Source organism: Coloeus monedula (assembly GCF_965178545.1).
Source record: "Coloeus monedula genome assembly, chromosome: 3".
In the NCBI taxonomy this organism is placed as follows: domain Eukaryota; kingdom Metazoa; phylum Chordata; class Aves; order Passeriformes; family Corvidae; genus Coloeus; species Coloeus monedula.
Window position 1 is genome coordinate 106,438,198 of NC_138783.1, and position 26,884 is coordinate 106,465,081.

Below are 26,884 nucleotides of genomic sequence, written 5' to 3' on the forward strand. Positions count from 1 at the left end.
TCCAAACAAACAAACAAAAACCCAAACCAAACAAAACCCACGAACAAACAGAAGCTACAAACCAACCAAAACACAAACAAACCCCCCAACCAAACCAGCACTAGAGAGTACTGGGCAACTGGCTCTAGATGGCCCTGCAGGTGGCCCAGATGATCTCCAGAGGCCCCTTATAACCTCAACTAGTCTGTCAATCTGTGATTCTGTTGCTTTGGCACAGACACTGCACTGATGTGGGGAATTTTTTTTGCGACCTCCTTTTTAATTCTGATTAAATATAAATAAGACAAATATACATGCAAAAAAAATCATTTATATGTTACTATCCTTCAAATTTTCAATCTAACAAGGCAGGAACCACTGAAATATTGAGAAAGAAAACCCACCTGTGTTTAGGGAACACCTTTAAGGGCTCCAATTTTATACATCTCCCTACAGCTGGCTATTCCTTAAAAATATTTAAAACTCTTAGTCAGCCACAAATGTCTACAAGGGTAACAAAGTGGTCAACACTTGGAAATTATTATTTCTGAATGTTTTAAAAATGTGGGTGTTTAAGTCACTTAATCCTTCTTTTCACATTCCTGCTGATATTGCTTTTAGAAAATCTACAGTTTTCAACATCAAAATATTTTTCCTCACAAACAGCAAGCATTTAATGGATTATTTAAGTAGACACAAAACCAGTAAGACTTCTCCTTACATCACCTAAAGAAACTTCAGAATTCTGTGAGTGAAAAGCAAAAGGACTAGTTGTCTTCCTGTATTAAATAAAAGGAGTGAATATCCTTTTTTTGGCATAAAGCCATATACATGATCAGCAGATAAATTTTTCTTTAAAACAAAAAAATGTATTGCTAGTGCAAATACACAAAGGGGATAAAATACTGCAAAAACTGGGAAACTAGATAATTAAATGCATATTATGCTTAACTGGTAAAAATCTTCATTTATAAAGCTAACATCCTCCATCAAAAGCAAATAGCAATGTGGTAGTTCAAACATTAAAAAAAGCAATACAAAATACTCTCAAACAAAGTAATTTTTCTAAACCATAGCTATGCCATTCCTCCCACACACACTTGCAATCTTTGATGTAATTCTATGCACTATTCAAATGCTGCAGTTATTTCCCAGAGGACAATACCTAACAATTTTTTTTTTCATATTTTCAATAAAAATGGAAAATTCAGTTAGATTTTCTTCATGCATGCAAATCACAGCAGCACGCTTAATCCTAAGGAAGACATGGAGCCTGCAGTGGTCTATAGGAAAACTGGAACAAAAAAATTCCAATGTATAAACAATAAAGGGGAGGTGGGGGGCAATCTACGTTGACATTCGTTATTGTTCTGCACATATTAGAGCTGATCGGGGTAATGCAGCACAGGAAGTAAGACTCTGCTGAAAAGTCAAAAGAGAAATACATTTAACCTTACTAGCTGTTCCTGACATTTTTTCCTCTTTTAGCACATAACGCATTAGAGTCTACAGTGCTGTGACTGTAAAACCACTTACTTGGAACACTGATTTCTCATCTTTATTCTGCAGATGTAATAAAAGTCTGAAAACCCTAATCCAGACTGCTTTTTCTTGCTAAACAAGGAGAATCTTCTTTCCTCAGGGTGTCTGAGGCTCTTAGTCACAAGCAGAAGAAATGGAGTCTAAATGCACTACCTATTGAGAAGCAAGTTATAGAATACCTGCTTTTGACTCATGCCCTCCTGGATTTAAAATCTCTCCAAAAGCAGTACTACCTGAAAAAGGGCCCTTTGAGTATGTGTCTTTATGTAATATGTAAGCTTATATGCATTTTCTAGGGACAGAAATGTATCGTTCTAGGAAAGTATTGACAATACCAAGTCTAGGACACCAGCTCAAAGGAAAATTTCTGCTTTCCTTTACTGTTGTTCCTTAGTAACTCATTTGGGATGCTGAGACACAACCAGCAAGTTTTGTTTTGTTTACTGATTATGGAGTACTTGTTCATTTTACCTAGCCCATAGATATTCTAAGAAATCACCTTCATGAACACAGCTGAACAACAAATTTTCACATCATAAAACACTATTATCTATGACTTACACCAGAAGATATTTCACCAGACACACAGAACCATGCTTTGGTTACACCAAGTACTAAAACAGAGCTTAAAATTCAATAATCTCTTCCATCCACCAAATACATGCATTTAAATTTGAATTTTAAAGCCATTATGCATGCTTTATTTGGTGAGGTGCACAGCAATGGCTGCCTAGAGCAGAATTCTTTGACCCTAGTTTTGTTAACACGCTTTTCTGCAGGAATAGGACATTTCTCCATAGTCAAATGTTATACACACATATGAAAATACAACACAAGTATTTGAATACACTAGCAAACATTCACAACTGCACACATGGCTGAAGGCTGGGCCTTTGAATGTAGTGTACTGTACTGAGTAAGAACGCAATTATAACATACACAGTATAAGTAATGTATCCCCCAAATTAAACCTTTGTTTACACAGTTTGACACGAAAAACATTATTTTGTCCACCATTTTTCATCATAATTTCCTACTAACAACAGCAGAAGGAGTGATGTGATGTGGGATAGATCAATAACCAGTGGATATCAAAACTTTCCGTTGCTACAACAATTGCAAATGTAGGGAACAAAGAAATACATCCAGTTTCCACATGTTTTACCTAAAATGCTTTATCATTAATACACTAAATTTGGGAAACAATTTATCTTAAACTATTGGTATGTTCATGTTTAAGGCTTCATTCAATCCATCTCGAGAATTCCAAAAGCATTGGATTTACTTGAGAGACAAGAAGTTAGAAGCTTACCAATCACTGCCAGTCAGAGGAACCAGACTGCCAGAACTCCAGAAATTAAAACTTGGCTGCTCCTGATAGCTGTCCACACTCCATTTCTTAGGGGCACACAGCTGACCAGGACAGCTCTGCTGCCGATCTCTGGCCATGCTGCTATCTGGGAGCAATCTGAATCAGTTCATAGCAACAGTGGCACTTTGTATCAGTGCTCTCTGATGTCATTAAAGCTGTGCCAGAAGCATCCGAACTAGTTACAACCAAACCTACTAAAATTCGGCATGGATTGTGCCTCAGCTCAGGATGGTTATTCTTCACTCTAAGCGGGCCAGAACCTGTAACTGCACTTCACAGACACTAAGATAGCTTGAACCATCTGTCTAAAAGGTCACTGCATCACAACACCTGTACAGAAAAACCTGCTCCCAAACACAGAGGAAGCTCAGCACAACGCTCTTCCAATTGCATTTACTGATACCAGAACAGGTGCCCTGTATAAAACAGTTGATACACCCACAAAAATGAGAATTGTCTTTAACTGGAAAGACTTGTATTACTAATACCTAAAAATTAAATGATGATAGTGTTGCAAACTACAGATTTGCCACAGCTCTCAAAGTGGACAGGACTGCTCTATCCTGAGCGATAACAGTTCTTATATATATAATATTTGTGTCTTATAGAATGATTAATCTTTTCAAATGTAAGAAAAAAGTATGAATAAAGTGTGATTTTCTCACTGTGAAGCTATTTATGTATAATAAATTTTATATGTATGTGAAGCTATTTATGTATAATAAATTTTATATATATGTGAAGCTATTTTGTGTATTCTATACAGAAAAGTAGCAAGTTACGCATCTGTTAGTGACAAAAAATCATTTGATTACCACAAATTTTTAGCATGATAAGAAGGGAATGAGCTACAAGTAGTATTTAAACTATATGAGTAAAAATATTTTACATCTAAATTAGGATTGCTAAACTACCCCCTCCATTTGTCTTTTTGTTGTCTGTATCTTTATTGCTAACTTAGTAAATATTCCTAGCATTTTCTGAGAAAATTACATTAATTGTGCCCTTTGAGGCACACAGGTTTGACCTCACTGCCAAATGTCAAACTTGCTTGTCAGAAACACAGAAATCTCAAACATATTTAATTTCTACGCCTATCCCCCAAACTGGCAGCTAGATGAATGAAAAAGGCCTGATGTCTCCAGTGTGAGCTCAGTGGTTATCTGCTGTGCTCTGCTGAAAGACAAATCAACACGTGTAGATGCAAACCAGCCACAGGGTATAATTAAGGAAAGTGAAGGGAGATGAGTGTCAGTGGGAAAGTTTATAGGACATGTGGTAGAAATTAAACACGTTTGCTAGGTGTTGGAAGGCAAAAGACAGGAAGTATGTTGGTGCATGGTGGTAAGCTCAGGAGATCTGAACGTGAACTGGGGCAATAATGGTGCAAGAGCTGGGTTATCCTAGGGGCAAGTATACATAACAAGTCCACAGGAAGCCAGACTCCAGTAGTTCTGTCCTTTTTTCCAGTAACAGCTTTATGATTCTCCTATTCCTCTTCTAAATGGGGGAGGGGGGACACCCAAATCCCAAACAATAAAAAGGCAAGAACTTTAAATTTTTAAGTGACGTTTCAGTATTCACCAAATAGATCCAGTAGTAACCCTGGGTAGCTCTACTCGTTCAGATCACGGATACTTTTTTCGCCATCAGCTACGATGGGGAAGAAATGGCTATTTTCGGGGCAGGAACTCAGATGACCTACTTCAACCTGTCTGCTCGCACGCTCAGCCCCGCTCCGCGGTGAGCGGAGCTCGCAGGCCGAGCTCCCCGGTAACTGGGGCCGGCAGGCCCGGGGTCCGCGACGTGCGGCCGCAGGAACCCGAGGGGCCCAGCGGGGGCTGCGCTCGCCCCGAACCCGCCAGGCTTCCGGTGCGCCCCCCCGGCGCGGCCGTGCCCGATCCCCGCTCCAGCCCGCCCGCTCCCCGCCTGCCGCCCGCGGGCACCCGGCCCTCCGCCCCCGAGCCCGGGGAGGGTCCCTGAGGGCCAGGAGGGCGCCCGGGCCACCCTCGATGGGGCGGGCGGCGGCGGCGGCGGGAGGGCCCGGGGGATCCTTTACCCACCTCTCGGCAGCGGCGGCGCTGAGGACGCGGCTCCTCCCGCTGGAGCGGCGGAGAGGGGCCCTGGCTCCGTGTACCATACAGCCGGGGGCGGCGGAGGGAGGCGCCGGGGGGCTGCGGAGAGGGGCAATGGCTGAGGCGAAGCCGGGAGGAGGAGGAGAAGGAGGCGGAGGAAGAAGGGGGGATCCTGCACTCCCTCCTCCTCGCCGTCCGCGCTCGGGGGGAGGTGGGAGCCGCCCCCGCCGCGCCGCCCGGGCACCGACGCTCCCAGCCCGGCCCGGCCTCGCCCCCGGGGTCCCCGCCGCCCTCACGCTTGTTTACCTTCCGCGCTGCCCCGCGCGGCCGCGGGCGCCATGTTCCCCCGGCAGCACCGCGCCGGCCGTCACTTCCGCCGCACCTGCGGCCGCGCGGGCGGGGGACCCGGGGCACGGAACGGGCACCGGCAGCCCGGCACCGGCAGCCCGGCACCGCCCCGGGCCGGCCCCGCTCGCCAGCCCCCGCCCCGTGCGGGCTCAGCCAGACGCCGGAGCACCGGCACGCCTCGAGGAGCACGGCTGCAGAAAGCGACACCGAGAAGCATCATCGGCGTCCGGCCCGCGAGGACGCGCATCCACACGCGTCCGCTTTCGGAGAGTCGGGGTTGCTCTGCTCTCTCCCACCCCGCTGCCTCCAGGCTATCGCCCCTTTCTCCGAGGCTATGGCAGCTGCCCGGTGTAGCGCTGCAGCCCGTCCCGGGCTACAGCAACCCCTGCTCGGGGCCGGCTGAGCTCCTCCCCGGCCACCGGCCAGCCGCAGGTGCTGCGGGCTGATCCCAGCTCCCTGCTCTCCGCAGGCTGCCTTGCCAGCCGGCGTGGGAACCGGGTCACCAGAGCCCCAGGGGTCGGGGCCGGCAGCCGCCGGCGCTCAGCGGAGCAGCCCTTGAGCAGCGAACAAACTGCACACAGCCCTGGGTGGGATGAGCAGGGCTTTGCCTTGGTACAAACATCACCCGTTTGCTTTCGCTATTTTGCCTTTGCCTGGCAAACTCTGATTTTATTGTAAGGGATGAACTAACCTACGTGGACCTTTGGTTTGCCACTACCACCCCCAAACCGTTTGCTACCCTTCTACGTACCTCCCTGTCACCTTCTATGTCACTGCTGCTTTAAATAGCAGGCCACAGGCTGCCATCCTCTCCTGTTTACTGCAGTTCCCACCCCCTTCACAGCCTATTTTCAGTCTCCCATTACCACCCTCTCCCCATTGATTTATAAAACAAGTGTACCTTCTCTATAGCTGCCACCCCCAGGCTGAATGTCTTTCCCACCTTTCACAGCTTCACACAATGAACCAGCTATTCCATGCGGTGCTTCACAAAGACTTCCCAAGGCTATTCCCACTCTGTTCAACTGCCCACTTACTGCTCCCTCGTGCTACAATCAATCTCCCATTCACTCCTTCATCCCAATGGCCAGACCTCTCTCGACTTGGCAACTTCTTACTATTCCATCTCACTCACTCATGCAGTAAATTTGCCCCATCTCCCCAGTCACTGTTTTAAAACCTGTTACTTGTGCACTTACTGTGAAACAACTGGCCTTTACAGACTGACCCTACAGCAGGTGTTCCTGCCACCTATGTCTCAGAGGATGGACATTCCCTCCCTTTTCCATAAGGTACATCTCCTGCTGCAGCAAGCATGTACCCACCCATAGCTAATGCTGCAACAAAGAAAAATGAGTAGAAACTAAGTTTCCATATGCAGAAATGACACAACCAAAACTTCATGCATCCTTCTCCACTCCTCAGACTTTTTGACCTTCATAGGTCAGCAAGGGTGGAAAAAGCCAAGCAAGACTTTTATGCTTTACCTGACTGTCATTTTGCTGTCTGCAGTTTGTGTCAAGCTGAGGCATAAGATGATCTTCAGGTCTCTCCTTCACACTGTCACAGAAGAGGACCTCAAACCTAGCCACAAAACAAAACCACAACAGCTTTGACATTTAAAACATCTCAACATTTCAATGCACAAAAACCCCTCCTATCCCCTTCTCTTTCACACTGAACAGTTTGCTCTACCAAAAAATCAAAATATGATAATAATGTCTCAATTCTAGTCTCCTAAATAAAACTAAATAAAATTAAATTTAAGCCTCTGACAAGGACCACTGGTATCAAAATTACCTTACTAAGTATTAATTTAAACAGAGATTTGGGTTGACCCCTCTGATTTAGGTATCTGTACAAAATCAGTGGCTAAGTAGTTACCTGGCTTAAATGAGTATTGCAATGAATAAAATTCCGGATATAGTTTTTTGAGCTATATTAATACACTTGTTACCGTTTAATTATAATATTTTAAAATTTATTTAATTCATACATACATGTACAATACACATATATTCACATATGACATAATGTCAACTCCTAGAAACATTCTTAAATATTTTACTCGGGGTTATTCAGCCTGGACAAGAGAAGGCTCTGAGGAAACCTTATAGAAGCTTCCAGTGCCTAAAGGTGAAGGCTAGAAAATAAGAAGGCTAGAAACTGGACTTTTCACAAGGGCATGTAGTGACAGAACAAGGGGAAATGGCTTTAAACTGAAAGAGAGCAGGTTTAGATTAAATGCTAATTCTTTGCCGTGAGGCACAGGTTGTCCAGAGAGGCTGTAGAAGCCCCGTCCCTGGAAGTGTTTAAGGCCAGCCTGGATGGGGCTCTGTGCAACCTGGTCTACTGAAAGGTGTTTCTGCCCATGGCAGGAAGATTTGAATTCAGTGATCTCTGAGGTCCTTCCCAAACCAAACCATTCTATGATCCTACAATAATTAGACATTTGCAGGCTTTAGACTTTCCTGGGTTTTCTTTATCCTACAAATACTTCCAAATAAGTGAATCAAAATAGCAAGAGTTCCTCAGAATATGTAAAATTTACAATCTCATTGTTAAAATAGAAGCAACAGTTGTGTATTCTTTTCACATTCCTGACAGGGTGTTTGGCAAGGATTAAGTCCTTTTTAAAGGCTGTTTCAAATGTGACAAGAACTATTTCCGTAATTTTACACTGCGCTGCATTTATTGCATAATTTAAACAGGTAAGTAACGACATAGTCCAGTATTTTCAGTTCATTTTCATAAAAGAGGGATTGTACATGTGTGGACATTGAGGCAACTACAACCAAGTATTGCATCATGTTCCCACTACACTTTGTGTATCTCAGTTGTTTTTCCCAGAAGTGAGATATTTAACACAAAATTGAAAACACCATGTGGCCTGATAAAAGATTAGATATAAAAATTTATTTTCCAAACCAATGTACATGATTGGGTTGCAAGACAAAATACATTTTGTCATTGGCAACACCATCATAAATACTGGAAGGTTTCTTACGATGTGTTCCTGTTAGTTTCTTCAGATCAAGAACAGTGGCAATGTGTTTGCTCTAGCTATATCCAGCAGAACTCACTATAACTCTTGCATCAGGAAAGCATGGCAACAGTAGCATTTGTCAAAGTGGGAGGTTACAACCATTGTTCAACCAGGCATACCAGTTTCACACAGATTTCCATCATCACACTTCAACCACGTGGTTGTCTGCCCCAAACCTGCTTTTTTTGACCTGCAAACCCAGGCAAAGTCTGAGAACAAACATGTTTTCCAACAGACAAAGCCACAGTTGTTGGCACAAGACACACATACTTGAGACAACTGGTTACCTGCACTGAAACCTGTTTCCCTGACCACGGAAATACTATCAGCAACATCCTCTATGCCTTTAAGAGGTTCCCATGAAGAAGTCAGTTTGATTTCCCGCAGGGAAGGGTTGGGAATTTGGCCTTTACTCCCTGGTGAACCTCTAAACTGGCTCTCATCACTCCATTAGGGATTTTATTCAATTTTTAAAGCATTTATGTCATACCAAACTTTGGAAACAGCAACTGTTTGGTGGGATTTTTACCTGTTTCGTACAAAACATTCAGGTTGTTCGCATCTTGGGGCAGCTCTTATATCCACATCGTCTCCCTAACAATAAGCGCCCAGTCTACAAAAGACAGTAACAAGAAAAAAGGTTGAAATTAGAAAGATCTTCTCACGCTGACGGCCAGCAGAGATTATAACACGTGTACGGTGACATGTTACTGTTCAAGCAGACACCGCGTTCGATGCGCTCATTTCATACGCGCACGGACATCATGCTTCGGTCTTCTCCCCAGGTGCCTTTCTGCATCGCACCCCCTCGGCACCCCAAATAAATCCGCACAGCAACAAACCCTGACCGCGGCACGAGCCTCCCGCCTTCGGTGTGTCTTCCAGCGAGCCCGGTGTCCGCCGCGCAGCCACGGCGCTGTTTCACACCCGCGCTGCACGGCACTAGCGCGGCGTCCCCGCGGGCCCGGGCGGCCTGTGCTGGGCTCCCGGCGCTCTGGGGCGGGTTTTTCGGGACGTCGGTCTCCGCGGGCTGCCGGCCCCGGCCGAGCTGCGCGCTCCCGCAGCCGCGCCGCGCCCGCCCCGGGCTCCCCCCGCGCTCCCGCGCCCGTTCCCCGCCGGCCGCGCCCCCGCCCCGTGCACGCGCACGCTGCGCGGCCCCGCCGCAGGCCCCGGTTGCATCATCCGGCGTGAGGGCTACAGGGGGTCCTTTACAGGGCTGCCCCGCGCTGCGCCTGACTCGCGGCCGCCCCGCTGCGGGGCCGACGGTGGCCTCCCCGCGCTAATCGCCGTTTTTCCTTGAGCTCGGTGTCCGCCCCCGGGCCGGCCGGTGCCGCGCTGTGGGCCGGAGGGTGCCAGAGGCTGCGGGCCGGCAGCGGCGGTGCCGAGCGGAGCCGGCGGTCAGGCGGCCGCGTGGGACTCCTCACTTCCTTCTCGGGCCAAGATGGCGGGGGACGAGGCGGGAGTGACTCTGGGGCAGCCGCACCTCAGCCGGCAGGATCTCGGCACCTTGGTGAGCGCCGCCCGCGGGGCGTCCAGGAGTGGGATCGGGCTCCCGGGGCTCGGCGGAGGCGCCCAGGGAGTGGAGGGAGCGGGCGGGCCGCTGTGGGCGGGTGAGTGGGGGGGTGCGGCACGAGGGGCTCCGAGCCTTCTGCCGGGCCCCACCACGGCTGGTGCGCGCTGAGGGGGCGCGGGAGGCGGCGGCGCTTCGGGGGGCCGAGTTCAGGACGCTGGGACCGAGCTGAGGCAGGGGAACGCGGGGCAGAGCAGCGGCGCAGGGAGCAGGTCTTGCCGGTCCTGGTGGGTGTGGGACGCCCGGGCGAGGCGCTTCTCCTGCCTTTGAGTGCGGGGCTTGTGGGTCCGTGTCCCGCGTGTGCGAGTGAAGCTTTTATGGCTCACTGGTGAGTGCAGTTTTCCCCGTGTAAGGTTTGCCGTGTTCTGCGGTATTACAGACTCTTCCTTTGCCAAAGTAGAACCATGAATTTGCGCTGTATTTCTCCAGCAAGCTCGAGGGCCTGGCTACCAGCCCTGTCTTGCTTGGTTTGCCAACAAAATTTTCTTGACTATTGACAACTACCGAGAAATACCAGTTCTACCTACCACTGTAACTACCACTGCAACCAGTTGCAGTGGTCTCCCGCTGTGGTAGTCTTGCCTGTTAAGTGTCTCGCCTGGCTGCCTCACTTATTACACTTGTGTGCTAGTATAAGTGTATATGTAATGTGTATTTCAAATTCAAGTGTGTATATATATTGTGTATAGTCAAAAATCCTGTTGCTGTGTCCCTGGTGTTCAAACTGGAACGGCTTATTTGTCTTTACAGTAATCATGTTCGATGTTCCTCGAGCTTGAGCACAGGAATTCCCTTTGTGTTACGGCGAGCATGTCAGCTATGAGAGACGGTTTCTTTACTTCCTCTCATTGTTGTGGCGTTTCCTAGTCGGAAAAGGACTAGCTGGAGTGTCAGCAGGAATTACCTTTAAGGCCTATTCTGTCGGCCCTTGAGTGCTTATGGCTGAGTGGAGCTTCTTGCTGAGCAATAGCCTTATACCAGTCTTGAAGAAAAAACTTCATGCGTGCATAATTGTGTGCATCAGGAAGAATTTTCCTGGTGGCAGGAGTTGCATCACGCTGAAGTTCTGGTCGCCCGGCCACATGGTGCCATCTGCAGGTCACATTCCCATCGCTGGGAAGTCATTTTAAGTTCGATATACAATAAATATAAATTTAATTGTGTGTCTTGGATGTTCAAAATTTGTTTTGTATTGAACATGAACATTTTATTCATGTCGTACTTGAGAACAGAATGAGTGAGCTTACGTTTTTTGCACAGATCTGTTTGATCACTGTGCACAGAACCTTCATGTAACAGTGTAAACAATGCGTGATTTAATGTGTGTGTTATTTGTATCCTAGCAAAACATTTATATCTTGTCCTGCACCAAGGACTCTTTTGGCATCATGAATCTTTGCTTGAGCTGAGTGGCTCATCCATATGAATTCAATGCAGGATGGAAATTGGCTGTACAGGGGAACATTTCAGTGGCTTTCAACACTTGTCCGTTATGTGGACAAACAGCTTTAAAAAAACCTAAACAACTCTCTCAGTGTTGTTTCTTTATCTGTATAGGGTGTATTTGTGAGTTCTTTATTTTGCCAGTGGCTTTCAATAAGTTCACACAACAGACTATTTAGGACAGCAGAAATTTTGTCTGGTACCTGAAGTAGCAATAACAGTAGCTGAGGAAAAAAGTAGCCATTAAAAAGAATAAAAATCCATGGTGCTAGGGAAACCTCTGGACCCACTGACTCAAAAGTGTTAGTTGTAATTATATATTGGCTGTAATGGAACCTTACACCAATTAAACAACTGTTTATTGACAAAGCTTTGTTTTTAAAATATTAGTGCAGTCCATCCTGTAGCCTGTTGAAAATGAATTTGCCTGTTACGTGTAATTTAGGTTTGGGGGTAGGTAAGGGCTTGGGGTGTTTTGTTAGAAGCTTCTTTTGAGGTTTTTTGTTTTGTTTCCTCCTGTCTTTAACACCTTGCAGTCAGTGCCGATTTACAGCCAGGGTTTTGAATTGTAGCCTGTACTGATTCACAAGCAGGGCTTGGTTCCCTTTTGGTCATATTTCACATGTTTAAAAGACTGGAATGGATATAATCTAAATTGATTTTGCTGAGTAGAACTACTCGTTAATTTTCAAGTTTCTAAATTTTTAACTTTCTAAACATTTATATACAAGGTGAATAAATTCTAAAATCTCCCTTATACAGGATGTTACCAAGTTGACGCCTCTTTCACCAGAAGTCATCAGCAGACAAGCAACAATTAATATAGGTAAAAGCAAACTTATAAAAAAGAGGGGTGCGTTAAGGTGACTCCTTTTGGTGCTCGTGCAGTAGCAGATGGTGCCTATGTGGTAACACTTTCAAGAAATTTGTACAGAAACAGTTACATAGTAGGTTTAGGGACTTTTCAAGCCCTATTGACTGGAAAAGCACCATTTTTTCTTCAGGAACACAGGTGAATGGCATAGGGAATAGTTGCTAAAGCAATGTTTGTTTTACCTTGAAATTAATCATTGGGATGAGTTTCATTAGAGTGTAAAGATCTGTCCATTGGGAGCTCAATTTTGGATCTTGTTTGTTTAAGTAAAAATGTTTACAAATTCCATATATCCTTCTGATGGGGTTCTGGACTTAATGGCTGTGAAGAATTTGGGGTAATTGTGTGTTGATCATAGTGGAACATTGCACGGAATTAAACACTGATGTATTGACAAACATTTCCTTTTGAAACACAGGTACAATTGGTCATGTAGCGCATGGAAAGTCGACAGTAGTCAAAGCTATATCTGGAGTTCATACTGTCAGATTTAAAAATGAACTGGAAAGAAATATCACAATCAAGCTGGGTTATGCTAATGCAAAGGTGAGTCATTAGTGTAAATGTAGCCCCTATGTTGCTCATATACTTCAGGGGGGATGTAAGCTTACAGGTAACTAACCCTTGAGGAATTAAAACTTTTCAATTTTAAAAAATCACAGATTTACAAGCTGGATGATCCAAGCTGCTCTCGACCAGAGTGTTACCGATCCTGTGGAAGTAGCACCCCAGATGAGTTCCCTACAGATATTCCTGGCACCAAAGGGAACTTTAAACTAGTCAGGTAACTGCTTTAAATGACTGGAATAAATTGTGTTTACTTCCCTTTCTACAAAAACAGGATTGAGCTGAATGGGTTCTGGCAGACTACACATTCTTAGATGGGACACCCCTGAGCTAAGATGTTGTCTAAACTCTCGTGAATTCCTTGGTGGTTGGTGGTGACAAGCACTCCATGGTACAGCACAGCTGTGTCTGCTGTCCTCAGCTACTTGCAGGACTTTGAAGTGAAATATTTCTGCTGTTAATATAAGTACATTTTAAACCAGACAGATTGAGAACTAATGTGGACCTTACAAACGCATCTTCAAAATTCCTTTTGAGAAGATGACCTTTGTTAAACTTTTTCTTCCTAGAGGCAGAGTTTTCAAAGCTTTTAAAATGAATATATGAAAGCCTGATGCTTAATGTGAGATAAGGTCTCTCACTGGAGGCCAAGTGTTCTTTATTTACTTGATTTCTGATGAAGTGTAGCACAGTCTTTATGGAAGCTTAGTAACCACAGCAGTTGTTACATGAGTCTGCACAATGATTGCTCAAATGAGAGTAGTCATGAAGACTGTTGTACAAGATTCTTAGTTTGTGCTTATGATGAAATACTTATGGGGCTGTAACCACGTGTCTTTCCTTTTCTCAGATTCCCAGCAGAGCACTTGTACTAAGATTAACTTCTGTTGGAGTGTGACAGGCAGGCAGCCATTGTGAAACAACTGGTTAAAAGCTTTGCAGTCTTTATCCTACTGTTACTTGCTTGTAGTAGATTTCTAACATCATCAGCAAAGCAGCAATCAGTCCCTTGCTTTTTGGTGGCCTGCCACTAGAAACGAGGATTCTTCACTGGATAGGTTCAGGAAAGAATATAGTGAATAGAATATTGGTCTAAACAATAAAATCATAAGGTTGGAAATGTAACATCATCTCTGTAGACAAATCTTTGAAGTGCAGTTATAACCATTTAATTAAAGATGGATAATTTCCTAAAATTGGAGAATGGGAGATACCTTTTTAAAAGAGATAAGAGAAATCCCATTTGGTGTGTTGGGTTTGGGTTAGTGGTGGTAGGTTGGTTTGATTTTGGGTTTTTATTCCAGTGCATTTAACTCTAATCTAATTTACAAGTAAATTGGTGAAATATTAAAGAGGAACTTAATGTGGATATGTGGTATTAAAACTTAAAACTCAGAAAAAGTATTCAGTAGCTGTTCAGTAGCATTTGTGTTCTTTTAGAACTTTTTTGAAAATATTTTTAAGATACTGCTTTTCAGCATCTGTCTCAAAATGTTTCTCTATTTTAAGGATACTTTTAACTTACTCTGCCTAATCACTGACATTAATCAGTCAGAGGAATTGTTGATAATGGGCTTTTGGATTTCTCTTTCACATTCTCCTACAACAGGCATGTCTCTTTTGTGGATTGTCCTGGGCACGATATTTTGATGGCTACTATGTTGAACGGTGCAGCAGTAATGGATGCAGCTTTACTGCTGATAGGTAACAATTGCTTCCCAAAAACAGAGCTCCATTTTGTAGTGTCATGAAGCAACTTTATGTGGGCTTTAAAATCTCCTGGGCGGTGGTGAGCAATTTAAACAAGTGAATGCTTTTGAGATGTGCTAAAGAAAATAAAGTCATGCTAAAGTGGCAGTGTACTCTAACAAGGTGGCTTGTTTTAAACACAGGTATCCATACTCACTAGTCTGGTAGCTGGCCTCATTGACAGAAGATAGGTAACATGAAACCTTGTAGTACTATAGTACTGTAAAATTTTTATCACTTTATGGAAACAGATTAGCTACAAGTACATTTGGAGTTTCTCTGAAGGCTCAGTTTCCTTTAAATATGCATGTAGTCTTTGCCATACAGTAGAGTTCACAAACAACAGTACTAACAGTAAACCCAGATAAATATGGACAAAATTTAAATACAGGAGATTTAATTTAATCCAGACAAATTTTGTTCTGGTTTGCCAGCAACAGGAAGTGAGTAAAACTGATTTTTATATATGTATAGAACGTTATAGTGTTCTGTAGTGATACACAGCAATTATCTTACCTTGATAGGATATGTCAGCAAAAGAAAAAAAACGGCTTCAGATACTGTAATTTAAAGTCTGAGATAAATGATGAGCTGTCATTTCTTCTGCCTGTTTATCTCTAGAAAGTGTGACAGACCAAACTTCAAGCAAGATTAACCACCATAATGGCCCATCAGTCAAAGCTGGTTTCTTAGATGGCTGAAATCTAAACTATACTGATAGCAGCCCTATTCACATACTTGATAGAATTATAGTACAACAGAGTTTGGGGATCTTGGTATTTTTATGACTTTACTGATAAGAAAATGTTGCGATATTTCTTGAAAGGTGATTTGTCTATTATGCTACTGTCAGCACTGAAATATCTGAAGAGCTAAAGGATGGAGTAGATCAAGTTAGGTCTTGGTATCTTTGGATATTTTAGGTGGGAGCAGGTTGAAGGGGGAACCTCTCTGGTAGCCTCTCATCTGTCCTGCATTGTGTGGAGGCTACAGCCAGCAATTGTGAGGGAGAATAGGTGCTTATTGACTTGGTTGCTTCACGTGTAGGTTACTGAGAGACAAGTGTCTTTTCTTTTTTTTTTTTTTACATAATGATTGTGGATGGAAGTAGATGTCTTAACTGTAGGAGTTTTGTCCATCTTCATAGTTTCTATATTCCAGTTACTTCTCTTCTTTCAGCTGGTAATGAGTCATGCCCTCAACCTCAGACCTCAGAACATCTAGCTGCTATAGAAATCATGAAACTGAAGCACATTTTGATTCTACAGAATAAGATTGACTTGGTGAAGGAGAGCCAGGCTAAAGAACAGTATGAACAGATTCTTGCATTTGTACAAGGTAAGTTTTCAAGAGCAGAAGTCCAGTTAGTGGTGGAAATTCAGTGTTGAGACATGGACATAGTGATTTTCTATATGTTCATAGAAAAGCTTTTCTTAGACAATGCTGGCAGATACGGTCTGTTAATGTGAAATTTAGACCCCGGGAGTTGTGTTTCTTGCCTGTTGCAGACTGCATGCAATAATGTTATGGCTCTGGGTCAGAGCTCTGGATGTAAAACTAGTAACAATGGCTCTTACTTAGTAGCTTTCAGTGGATTTGTGATTTCTTCCTGGATTGCTTCTTTGGTAGAGATTTCACTGTGATTTTACTGGAGTGCAGGAGAGAAGGAAGCTGTACACATTAGGGGCATCTTGTAGGTATAAATACTTTTTTTTTTTTTTATCTAATGACAAAAGATTGCTCTTTCATCTGTGTGTAAATCCCGTTTGGGCAGTGTTATCCTACTCTGTAACGTTCTGCTCACCTTTATAGTGCTTTGAGTTTTAGCTTTCCCAGGAGCTTCCACTGTTATCCTTGTTTATCTGCAGTAGGTGGGGTGTGTGACAAGCTGCAGAGCTAGATTGTCACCATCAGAAGTAGCCAATGAGTCTTTTTTTTTTTTCCTTCTTTTTGTAATTCATAATTGTTGCCTTGCAGAAGCTGTTCATAACAACTCTGTCAGAGTGGCTTGATGTGTAAATTTGGAGTTTGAGAACTGAAGCAATCACAAGAAACATAGATGAAATTAAAACTAATGATGTCTAACAAACCTAGATTAGTAAATGCATTCTTCTGTAAAATTAGGATTTTTCTAAAATATGTATTTGTATTGCAAAATTTGAAAAACAGAAATCATTAAATTAACAGGAAATTTAGTTTGTCATAAAGAAATCTGACTGTAAAATTGATACTGATGTAACTGGAATATTGATCTCTCTTAGGAAATCTTAAAAATACTTTTGATCACAGTGTAGGAAGTGAATTCTCCCTTGGAGTGGAAGATTATCTTGCACATTTTCAGAATGCCTTGAGAAGTAGGTGTGGCTGATTTGAGCTAAGGTGTTGAAGGGAAGGATAAATGCTCTGAAACTGCTTTGGGAAATACAGAATGTGCCATGAAATTCATTAGTGTTTTTAACAAGGACAGAACATTTAGTCATATTGTACTTTTATAAAGGCTTACTGTTGAACTTGATTTTGTTTTAGGTACAGTTGCAGAAGGAGCTCCAATAATTCCAATCTCAGCACAGTTGAAATACAACATTGAGGTGGTTTGTGAATACATAGTGAAGAAAATCCCGGTCCCTTTGCGAGACTTCACATCTGAACCAAGGCTTATTGGTATGTAAGTGCTCAGGCCTGGGTGTTTGTGGCCAAACATTTTTAGAACGTGCCTAGCACATGCTGAGTGCCCTAAACAGAGGTGGGTTTAAAAGGAGTATTTAGAACACTCTTATTTTAAAACTTACATGTTTTCTGAGAGCTGTATTGTTTGTTCACTGCTAATTGCTGTTGGTTTTGTGTATATTCTGTGCATATGACAGCACTAAAATGCAATAAAAGTGAGAAATTTGTCTGTGTCTTAAAAAAATCCCCTTAGTTGCTATGAATATAGTTTTGATTTAACAAAATATTGACCAACTGATGAATTTGATAATTATATTATTTCCATGGAAATATTTTGGGTAGCTTGGTTAGATCTTTTGTGTTAGTCTCCTGTTTCCTGCTTATAATTGTCAAAGTCTCAGTTCTTGTCCAGCATATTGTGAAATGCAGTTCCTACAATGAATTAATTTGTTTGCCCTTTTTTCAAATAATCCAAGAGAGTCCTACACTGCATAAATGCATAAAAATTGACCATGTTACATCAAGGTTACAGTATTTAACTGTGAATACATTAAAACAAAGTTCTAGTATTCACGATTAACATTGTGAATATTGAAGGAGTTTTATAAAATGGTTGATCATTGCTTTCTTTTTCAGATACAGATCTTTAAGTTACTTTCTGCTCTGCAGAAAAAATCATAAGAAACATTTATATATATGAGCAGTTTAAATGGTTTTGAGAATAAAATCAACAGTCTGCCTAAAAATTGGGAATAAAATATTGATTGTTCTGTTTTTGTAATATTTATAAATATGTGTATACTTTTCATAAGGCCAGAAAAGCAGTCAAAGTTGCTAACAAAAGACACTGTTTAAAAATCTGATATTAAATATAAACCTGGTTATGGTCTCTTCAGTAATTAGATCTTTTGATGTCAACAAGCCTGGCTGTGAAGTTGATGACCTTAAGGGAGGTGTAGCTGGTGGCAGTATTCTAAAGGGTGTTTTAAAGGTAACCCTTTCTCTTTCTTAACTGGAAATTTGTAATGACAATGAGTAGAGTTTTTCCATGCTTTCTACAAAATATATCTATTATATAATTGATTTTTTTTAAAACTTGAATACAGTCAGATGGCACTTACCCTTTCTGTCTGTACTTCATTTTTAGTTGACAGTTTCAAAATACCAGAACAAGAAGCACTGATTTTAATTTTTTAAATATATTATTGTAGTCTTAACTTTTGCTAATAATGATAACAGATTTAGTGCCTTAAAAAAATGGAAGGAACTATTTTTTTTCCTGTCCTACCACTTGGACTTGCTGAATTATTGTGGGGAAGAGGAGAGCAAAAGAATTTTAAAAGCACCTTGGAAGTGTCTGTGGGTTCTCACAGGTCCTACTTCCCCATTTAAGTATTCTATGTATTTTCATTTTTTTATTGTTCTTGCTTGCCAGCAGTAGATGGAAACTTTAAAAGTTGTTCTGCTAGGCTGGAGAGCAAACTATGTCTCAGAACATTTGTACGGCTTGTACTTTCTTTGGTTTGCAGTGTATTGATGTCGATCGGTTACACTGATTGAATTAAGTCAATTTTTCTCAGTGCTGAAATATTTCTAAATGAAATGTTGTGTTTAAAAAATAAATTGAAATTAGATGTTGGAATTATTGCTGATAAAGATCGTTTGCTAAAGCAGTTGTAAAACTGTATTGAAAAGAAAAATCAGTTGTTACATTTGCCGCAAGTATTGTTCAATTTGCAGCAAATGGTGCAACAGAAATCTTACAAGTTCTGCAGTAGCCCAGAACCAAAGACTTGTGTAAGAAGTAGATCTTGGGATATATAAGTCTTACCTGTGACTAGTCAGCTTCGTGTTCCAGTGAAATAACCAGTTAATCACTTTTTTACTTTTGTAATTAGGTGGGCCAGGAAATTGAGGTGCGCCCTGGTATTGTGTCCAAGGACAGTGAAGGAAAACTCATGTGCAAGCCAATCTTTTCCAAAATTGTGTCACTCTTTGCTGAACACAACGATCTACAATATGCTGCTCCAGGAGGCCTTATAGGTAAGAATCTTATGAAAAGATTTATTTCTTCATGCTTATTGAAAACAGTTGTCTTCATTCAGCAACAAATTTCAATGTAATTAACAACAATACAGTGAGAAATTTTAGGTAATTCATATATGTAGAGAGAGACAGGGTTGGTGTGAAAAATGGATATTTAAGGCATAAATAATTTTCCTGAATGTCACTGGCCAGTGCAGATCATCTTGCACTGTTCGTTGTACCAGCTTTAACAGTAGAATATTTCTTCATCTGTTTAGACAGCTCACAGTCTTGCTGACAGTTTCAAAGTGCTGTCCAGGTAATAGGGAATTCCCAGTACATTCTCTGGTTTTTTAGATCATCTTCAAATATTTTAGCACATGAAAATGACAGCTACCTTCCAGTTATCCCTTGTGACTTCCCTTGTTGTGTTGTAGGTGTTGGCACTAAGATTGATCCCACTTTGTGCCGAGCTGACCGCATGGTGGGCCAAGTTCTTGGTGCAGTTGGGGCACTGCCAGAAATATTTACAGAGCTAGAAATTTCCTACTTCTTGCTGAGACGACTCTTAGGTGTGCGCACTGAAGGAGACAAGAAAGCCGCAAAGGTCTGTGCCCCTTCTTTTGTTTTTCCTGATTTTGCTTCCTGTGCTAAGTTGCAGTAATGAATGTTTCTTTGATCATATGTAGAAATTTTGTCTCCCTATTGATATAAGCTTGTCACAAAACTTATCTCCTTGTTTAATACTGCAGAAGAATGCTTTTTAGAGCAGTAGAAATTCATATCAGAGTAGTTTAAAGTAGCATACAGGATTTGTGTCAAGTTAGGTATTTTTCTAAACATGATGGTAGTTGTGTTCTTTTGTTATCATCCTATTCATTTGTGCAATAATTAGTTTTACAGTGGTACTGATCTGCTTCCTACTGACATGCTTTTTGTAGATTTTTTTCACTGCAGAACTTCTTAAAGTATTTTTGAAATACTGTAGTTGAAAAGAGAGTGAACTTGATGCACAGCGCAGATATTAACAGTAAACAGTTTGTGTAACACAATCTGTTTTACACAAATCAACTAAAAGATTTCCCCTGTTAGTATTTAAATCTACAAGCTGCTTCATGCAACAGTAAATAAAGTGCTTCAACGCTCTCTGATCCTGTGAAATGAACTATTTTTGATTTTTTTTTTGTATGTAGGTATAAGGGAAATGAGAATACAAGAATATTCTTGTAAATAATCTGTATAACATCACAGTTTGTAACAATATCTCTGACTTTTTGTTTTTAACACGTTACGTGAAATCATCAGTATATAGAAAATGTAGAGAAATCCCAAGTACATCATACCAAGAATGTCAAAACTACATGTACAATATCTTTATGTATTTGTCCTTTTGCATATAAAACTTTATCTACTGACACTGCTGCCCATAGTTTGTGTGTCTGTATTTACAGTATTTCTCAGCTATACCTTTTCTTGTGGCAAGAAGATACTTGGTACTGTCTGTGCTATTTTTGTTGTAGTATTGAAGCTTATGTTTCAGAGTTTTGTATGTCTGTCTTCAGGTGCAAAAATTATCGAAGAATGAAGTTCTAATGGTAAACATAGGATCCTTATCTACTGGAGGGAGAGTCAGTGCTGTAAAGGCTGATTTAGGGAAGATTGTGCTAACTAACCCTGTATGCACAGAAGTGGGAGAAAAAATTGCTCTGAGTCGAAGAGTTGAGAAACACTGGCGGTAAGTTGATGAAAAGTTGGTAGAGTACCTGGTTGCTACATTGTTAACAAAGAAATACATGGATCTGATTTTGTACTAGAATAGGTAGGTATATGTCTGTCTTAAAAATTCCTCTGGATTCCCTTATCTCATTGGCACCATAGTTTTGTGGAATGCTTAATTTCATTGCTACCCTCTTTTGTAAACAAACACTATGGTTGGGAGGGTACCTATTAATTAACAGACAAGGAAACACCTGAGGTTCATGGTTTGTTGCCCAAACTGCCAAGCTGTAAATTGGGCTCAGTAGGAAATCTTGGCAGAGGGGTTGGGAAATTCTGAAAATACTAAGCCAAAACCTGTCTTTATGCACACCTCAATTGTGTTCTACCCGTGGAGCTGCATGTGATCTCCAGTGCAACCTGGAAGTAACAGCAGGGGAACACAGGAGGGATGTTCGAGTGTTTTATGTACTACAGGCACAGAGGAAAGAATAAAGTATCAACTGGATTAACCCAATCAAATTAAAAATACAAAATGTCTGACTGCACAGAAGCATCTGGAGGCTGAAAATGATGAATGGAATTGGTTGGTGGTTCCTTTTATTGTAGTGCCAGAGTCTCTTTAGGTGATTACATACACTGTACCTGTCGCGTGTTTCATAAGACTGGATTGATAAGAACATAAAGAGTATTTAGATTTGTTGGCTCTGCACAGCTGTTGTAGTATGAGAGAGCACAGCCATTTTTACAAGAAGTCTGTACTGTATGGAAAGGAACTAAGCTTTAAATATCCATGGATGCATGTTTCTTTTTCAGATGACAAGAAAATGTAGACAGGAATTTAGTGCTTGCTGTCTCAGAGCAAGATGACAAATTAGGGAAGAGATTATTCTCCAAAAAAAAAAAAAGGCAAGACAAAAGATAACATGTCTTGAACAGGAGGGAAAAAAAAGGCAGGACTCAAATTAAGTCAGGTAAAACATAAGGAAGAGGAGAAAGTATATAGAAATTATGTTTTGGGTTTTTTTTTTTAGGCTGTAAACTGATAGCCTGTGCAAATTGTAATGTGTCTTTTGTTGCCTCTGTAGATTCCTTCCCAGTTAAAAAAAGTTGACCAAATATTGCCCAAAAAGACCACCTGTCTCTGGATTATGAGGTGGGAAAATAGGGGCAGCCTGCTGTAAAGATAATTATTGAAAAATTGATTCCCACGCTGTATTAAAAAGATAAAGACAATGTAAGGAAACTGGAAGTTGAGAAAAGGGAAAGAAGGCAAACTGGGAAAAGCAGCATAATAAAATCTAATTGGAGTAAAGATAATATACAGTTTGTATTGTGAAAAGGAACTTGCAGTGTGAGACAAAGGAGTCTTGAAAATACAGAAGTTCATAAAGCAAGACTAAAAAGAGGTATAAAATAAAAAGGAAATATACAGATGCATAGAGAGAGGCTAAACAGCAAATGGGGTACACCAGTGATTCCAAGGATCAGTGAATTCAAAGATGGTCAAATTATGCCCTATGGGCATGGTACTAAAAAGTGGGAAGTGCTGATCTAATAACCTTCAGGTCCTTTTTTGGTGTCCCAAGACAGGCTCTACTGCTTAGCAAGGTAAATTGAGATGCATGTGTGGTTCCTCACCAGAAATTGGAAAGGTTTTGAACACAGTCTTATTAATAATATGAAATGCCTGCTGACTGTGGAAATTGATGTATTCTGAATTTCTTTTTACAAGCATATTTTTCTGAGGCAATAGTGGCCTGTAAAAAAGGCCTTCATTTTTCTGAATATAAATAGCAGCACTTACCCAAGAGTTGAGTTACCATCACAGGCTACCTGTTCGTTGAGAGTTACAGCTGTTTGTACTCCTACTGAACTCCTTTCATTTCTGCTTTAAAGTAATGCAACACTTCAGACACAGGCAAAAGAGATCCAGCTGTGAATAGATCTACCATGCACCAGTACAACATAAGTTACAATACTTTCAGATTTTCAGCTTACTGTTCAGTACACCCTTAGCTGGTTACAAATGTCCTCTGTCCTTCTCCCTTTTCTATTCTGTGTTTCCACTAAGCAGGTTTAGTTCCTGTAGGATGTTTTGGGTGGGAGATAAGTGTAGAAAATTCAAAATGTAAGAACTGAAGGCATACAAAGGACAGAAGGATGTTCACTTACACAGGATATTTCTGACTACTATTAAAAGTAATATAAACCTTTTCTTTTTGCAGTTTAATTGGTTGGGGTCAGATCAGAAGAGGAGTGACAATCAAGCCAACTGTTGATGATGACTGAAGAACATAAGAGGGCTTCATTTTTAAAGATGAAGTGCCTATTTCTATTTTGGAGGGGGTGTATTTTCACAGTGGAGTTGGAAGCTGTGCAAACAGTATCTTTGAGTTGTATGGCTGTCCTCGTATGTTTTATTGAATTTTACCCTCTTACTAAAATACTAGTCACTGTCACCATTAAAAGTGTAAAAGAATTGGCATAGAAGTGGGTTGAATTATCCACATTTTAGGAGAAATTAATTGTACATGTCTCATGGCATGTCTAATTTATGTTACTTTGTGTTTCAGACATATCTGTTTAATATCAGTAAATAAAACCAGCCCCAGTGTAACACACAAACCATAAATCTGGTATTGAAATAAAATATTGCTTATTTTCATTAATTCATACAGTTTTTCTGAGTAACAAAAGACTGCAGTGATTGTTGTACAAGAATTAAAAGCAAGCAACCACACTCTTCTTGGAAGACTAGTACGTTTTCTGCACATCAGTTTGTTTTGTCTAGACAGCAGTTTACAACAAAAAACTTGATTCCTTTCTTTCTATGGTTCTGATCTTAGGATTCTAAAGTATTACACTTTGTAATTAGGATGGCAATGTTAACTGACTTAAATTTGTCATTTCTGATATTACTACGTGTTTCCTTAAACCCCCAAAGAAAAACTACAAGTAAACTGGATCTGAACTGGCAGTACTGGTTTTGGCCTATTTTAGTATGGGTTTATGAAAAGAATGTGATTAGTTTGAAATATAACTTTGTCATCATGGAACTCTGTGTGGGTGACCTGGGAGTTCTTTATACAGTAGGAGTAAACTACTTCAAAATTACATTAAGCAAATATAAAATATCTGGAAAAGGCTGTAAAAAGGAATGATTTGGGGTGGGGGCAGAGTAACGGTGGTAGAATTGTGAATAGGATGAGGAAGAAAGATGTAAAACCAGTTTTGCTTAGGTACTCTGAATCACATGCCTCAGGAAAAAACATAATGTAATAAACTTACTGTAGGGTGCTACTACTTTAATCCATTTAGATTTCACTCCCACTTCTTCAACTGTACTAATATACATAGTTCTAGCTATTTTATATACTATACTATTTAGCAAGTTGTGCTACTTAACATATTTTGGTGCAAAGTACTGTGTGTGTTTTCAAAGCTTGTTTTTGGTTTTAGTGTCTTCAAGGGCTTTCTAAAGGTAAATATGATTTTGATTTCATCAAACTGGACTTTGATGAAACAGCTTGCATTTTGTTCCTCATATTGTACTGTATTCCGTGTTCCCTTATTATGCCTACACTCCTGTACTCAGTTTTTCCATTTGTAAAGTACTACCTCACATGGTGTTGAGTGTAAATACATTAATTTTTGTATCGTGCTTTTCCATTTTAAAAGCAAGAGTCAGCTGTAGTTCTCTCTGACTCTCCATGTACTTGATCAATCAATGTGTCTGTTTCAAGGACTGCATCTTCCATGCTTTGGCAGCTCTTTTCTGTAACTGTGAATTCTAGGAACTTGGAGAAACTTAAGCCTCACCTAGTCTGGGAGTGTGAGGGTGAGCACAAAAGAGAGCGTAAGCTACAGCAGAGTGCTTGGATGCCACCAGCGCCAGGGTGAAATTTAGGGCTGAGTCCTTTATCAGTGCACTGCACCCATGGTCCTAATGAAATATATGCTGAAACATTTCTGAGAGACTGGTTAAGCACCCATAGACATTTTTAGGCATTCAGATATTCTGGAGATTATTCTCTTGATCTGGCAGTTGAAAGAACATCAGTGCCATAATCTTGCCAAAGTTGTGCATCAACCTGCTTTCCCAGTGGCTCTTGCAGGCAGAGTGAGACTCTCACAAGACTCGCCTCTTTCTACACTGTGCTGTATATCCTGTCACACCAGGAAGAGGGCCTGGGAGGCACATTACATACTGAGTTCTTTTTTTGTTAAATGTTTTTGTGAAATGTTAAATTTCCTCTAATGGAAAACTTTCACTGCTGCCATGAGTGATGAGTAGTGGGATTTTGAGACTGCTAAACATGTGGAACACGTGTCTGCAGCATTGGAAAGCCAAGTGTGAACCGTGTAAAGTGCAAATACATTGCGTGCTGATGTGTCTGTACCACCCCCTCCTCAGTCACTGAACTGTGATGCTGAGATGGTGAAGGACAAAAGAAAGCAATATGTACAGCTAAGGAAGTTGAAAATTATTTTGATTTTCTTGGCCAGGATCACTGTAGGGATAGATGCATTGTGAGCTCTCTCACTTTACCGACAATATGCTTCAGTGATGATTTTTTTTACTTTTTTACCCTTTGTAGGTCATAGTCAGCTACCTGAACAGAGGTGTGCATTTGCATTTCAAAGGGGTTGGGTAGCCAGGGTATGGTAGCCAGGTGTCACACGTACCACTTCTGGAGCAGTAGCTGGAGAGCCGGGCACAGAGGGTGGCACCAGCACTGACACATCACTCACTGCATCTCTTCCGTAATCCGTCGGAACCTGATTTGAGGGGAGTGCCAGTGTAGTGAGACCTCCTTGCTATTGGGAGCAATGAGTAACGCCTCGATAAATATTTCACAGAAGGCTTGTGGCATCTAAGGTGCTTGTGGCACCTACCAGACCAGCACAAGTTAACAGCTACTACTGAGTCTGCTTTTATTCTTTGTTTTTATCAACATTGGCTTTCAAGGCCCTGGTTTCATGAAAATGTGGGAAGAGTAATCATCTTAATACTGAAGTTTTCTCTAAGGCATTAGTACATACACACATTACTTAACAGTGTTGCATATAAATAACAGTACCTCAGCAGAAAATGATCAGTAAATGGCTGAGCAGAAACTAAAAAAGAGTAATTCTGTGATAAAGAAAAGAGATAAAACAAAGAGCTTATACTTTTGCATGATGCTTATTGAGGTTCATTCTTTGAAGAGACAGCTATAAAATACCAAGAAAGATACAGTCTTTCAAAGGATGGGTAGGCTTAGACTCAACAAAAATTGTTGCACTGTACACTTTTAAAAGAAGAGGATTTAGGAAAAGTTGATTTGTAATCATGCTTACAAAGGCAGAAAGATAATGGTCCTTTAACCACTTTGGCTCTACCATGCATTACTTCAGTATTTAGGAAGGCAGCATGATGAATGCATTGTGCTGCTTTAACACAAAGATGTAGGTATTTTGTGCAGTGGTACAAAGTTGAAGTGTGGTGTCAGTAGTTATTTCTGAGATTTCAGCGTGATTTGGGAAATGCCATTTCCAGCCAAATACCAGATTTTGTTCTGAAAGGGTGAAGAACAAACTTTCGGTTAACACCTTTGCTGATTTGGTCCTAGTATATATGAAATCCAAAAACATTTTAAAATTACGTTTTTATTGCACTTGTTTTGTAGCACTTTCAAAAGTGCTTCCTTCTAGCTCACTGCTGCAGAAGGGGTTCCTACTGTTGTTCCACGCGGCATCATGTGGATGAGCCTCCACACTGCCTGCAGGAAAGGTTTAAACTTCTGCCCCGGCCCCGTTTCCCATCAGTGCTTCTGCCAGTGTAAAGTCCCAGCTCCACCGCTCCTGCCGTTCTGGGTCACTTCTTGCTGCCAGGCTGGGGCTAAACATTTATAAAGTTTCAAACACC

General features: G+C 41.3%; 2 protein-coding genes across 6 annotated transcripts in view; one reads left to right on the plus strand and one right to left on the minus strand.

Annotated features, from left to right (window-relative positions):
• The window catches only part of KLHL15 (kelch like family member 15), a 28,474-nt gene extending 19,089 nt beyond the window's left edge, over positions 1 to 9,385 (minus strand). Inside the window, exons 1-4 of one of the 5 annotated variants that reach the window (XM_082279399.1) lie at positions 9,211 to 9,385; positions 8,892 to 8,975; positions 6,804 to 6,900; positions 4,957 to 5,067 (exon numbers count right to left, since the gene is read on the minus strand). The gene's annotated coding sequence lies outside the window, so the exon portion shown is untranslated. Of the gene's footprint in view, positions 1 to 4,956; positions 5,068 to 5,274; positions 5,317 to 6,803; positions 6,901 to 8,891; positions 8,976 to 9,204 lie in introns of those variants that run through there. The other 4 variants (XM_082279397.1, XM_082279398.1, XM_082279400.1 and 1 more) reach the window with 4 other exon arrangements.
• A 374-nt stretch (positions 9,386 to 9,759) lies between these two features.
• On the plus strand, positions 9,760 to 23,649 carry EIF2S3 (eukaryotic translation initiation factor 2 subunit gamma). The gene is made up of 12 exons (XM_082279316.1): positions 9,760 to 9,872; positions 12,138 to 12,201; positions 12,668 to 12,795; positions 12,912 to 13,033; positions 14,426 to 14,520; positions 15,745 to 15,903; positions 17,092 to 17,226; positions 18,129 to 18,223; positions 19,131 to 19,275; positions 19,695 to 19,864; positions 20,820 to 20,992; positions 23,202 to 23,649. Exons 1-12 carry the CDS (start codon positions 9,804 to 9,806, stop codon positions 23,263 to 23,265), a joined length of 1,419 nt encoding a protein of 472 aa, XP_082135442.1. The 5' UTR covers positions 9,760 to 9,803; the 3' UTR covers positions 23,266 to 23,649.
• The last annotated feature ends 3,235 nt before the right edge of the window (positions 23,650 to 26,884 follow it).

Coding starts and splice junctions, on each gene's coding strand:
- EIF2S3 (XM_082279316.1), top strand. CDS start 9,804: ATGGCGGGGGACGAGGCGGGAGTGACTCTGGGGCAGCCGCACCTCAGC. Junction 19,276..19,694: donor TGCTCCAGGAGGCCTTATAG/GTAAGAATCTTA, acceptor GTTGTGTTGTAG/GTGTTGGCACTAAGATTGAT. Junction 20,993..23,201: donor AGAGTTGAGAAACACTGGCG/GTAAGTTGATGA, acceptor TTCTTTTTGCAG/TTTAATTGGTTGGGGTCAGA.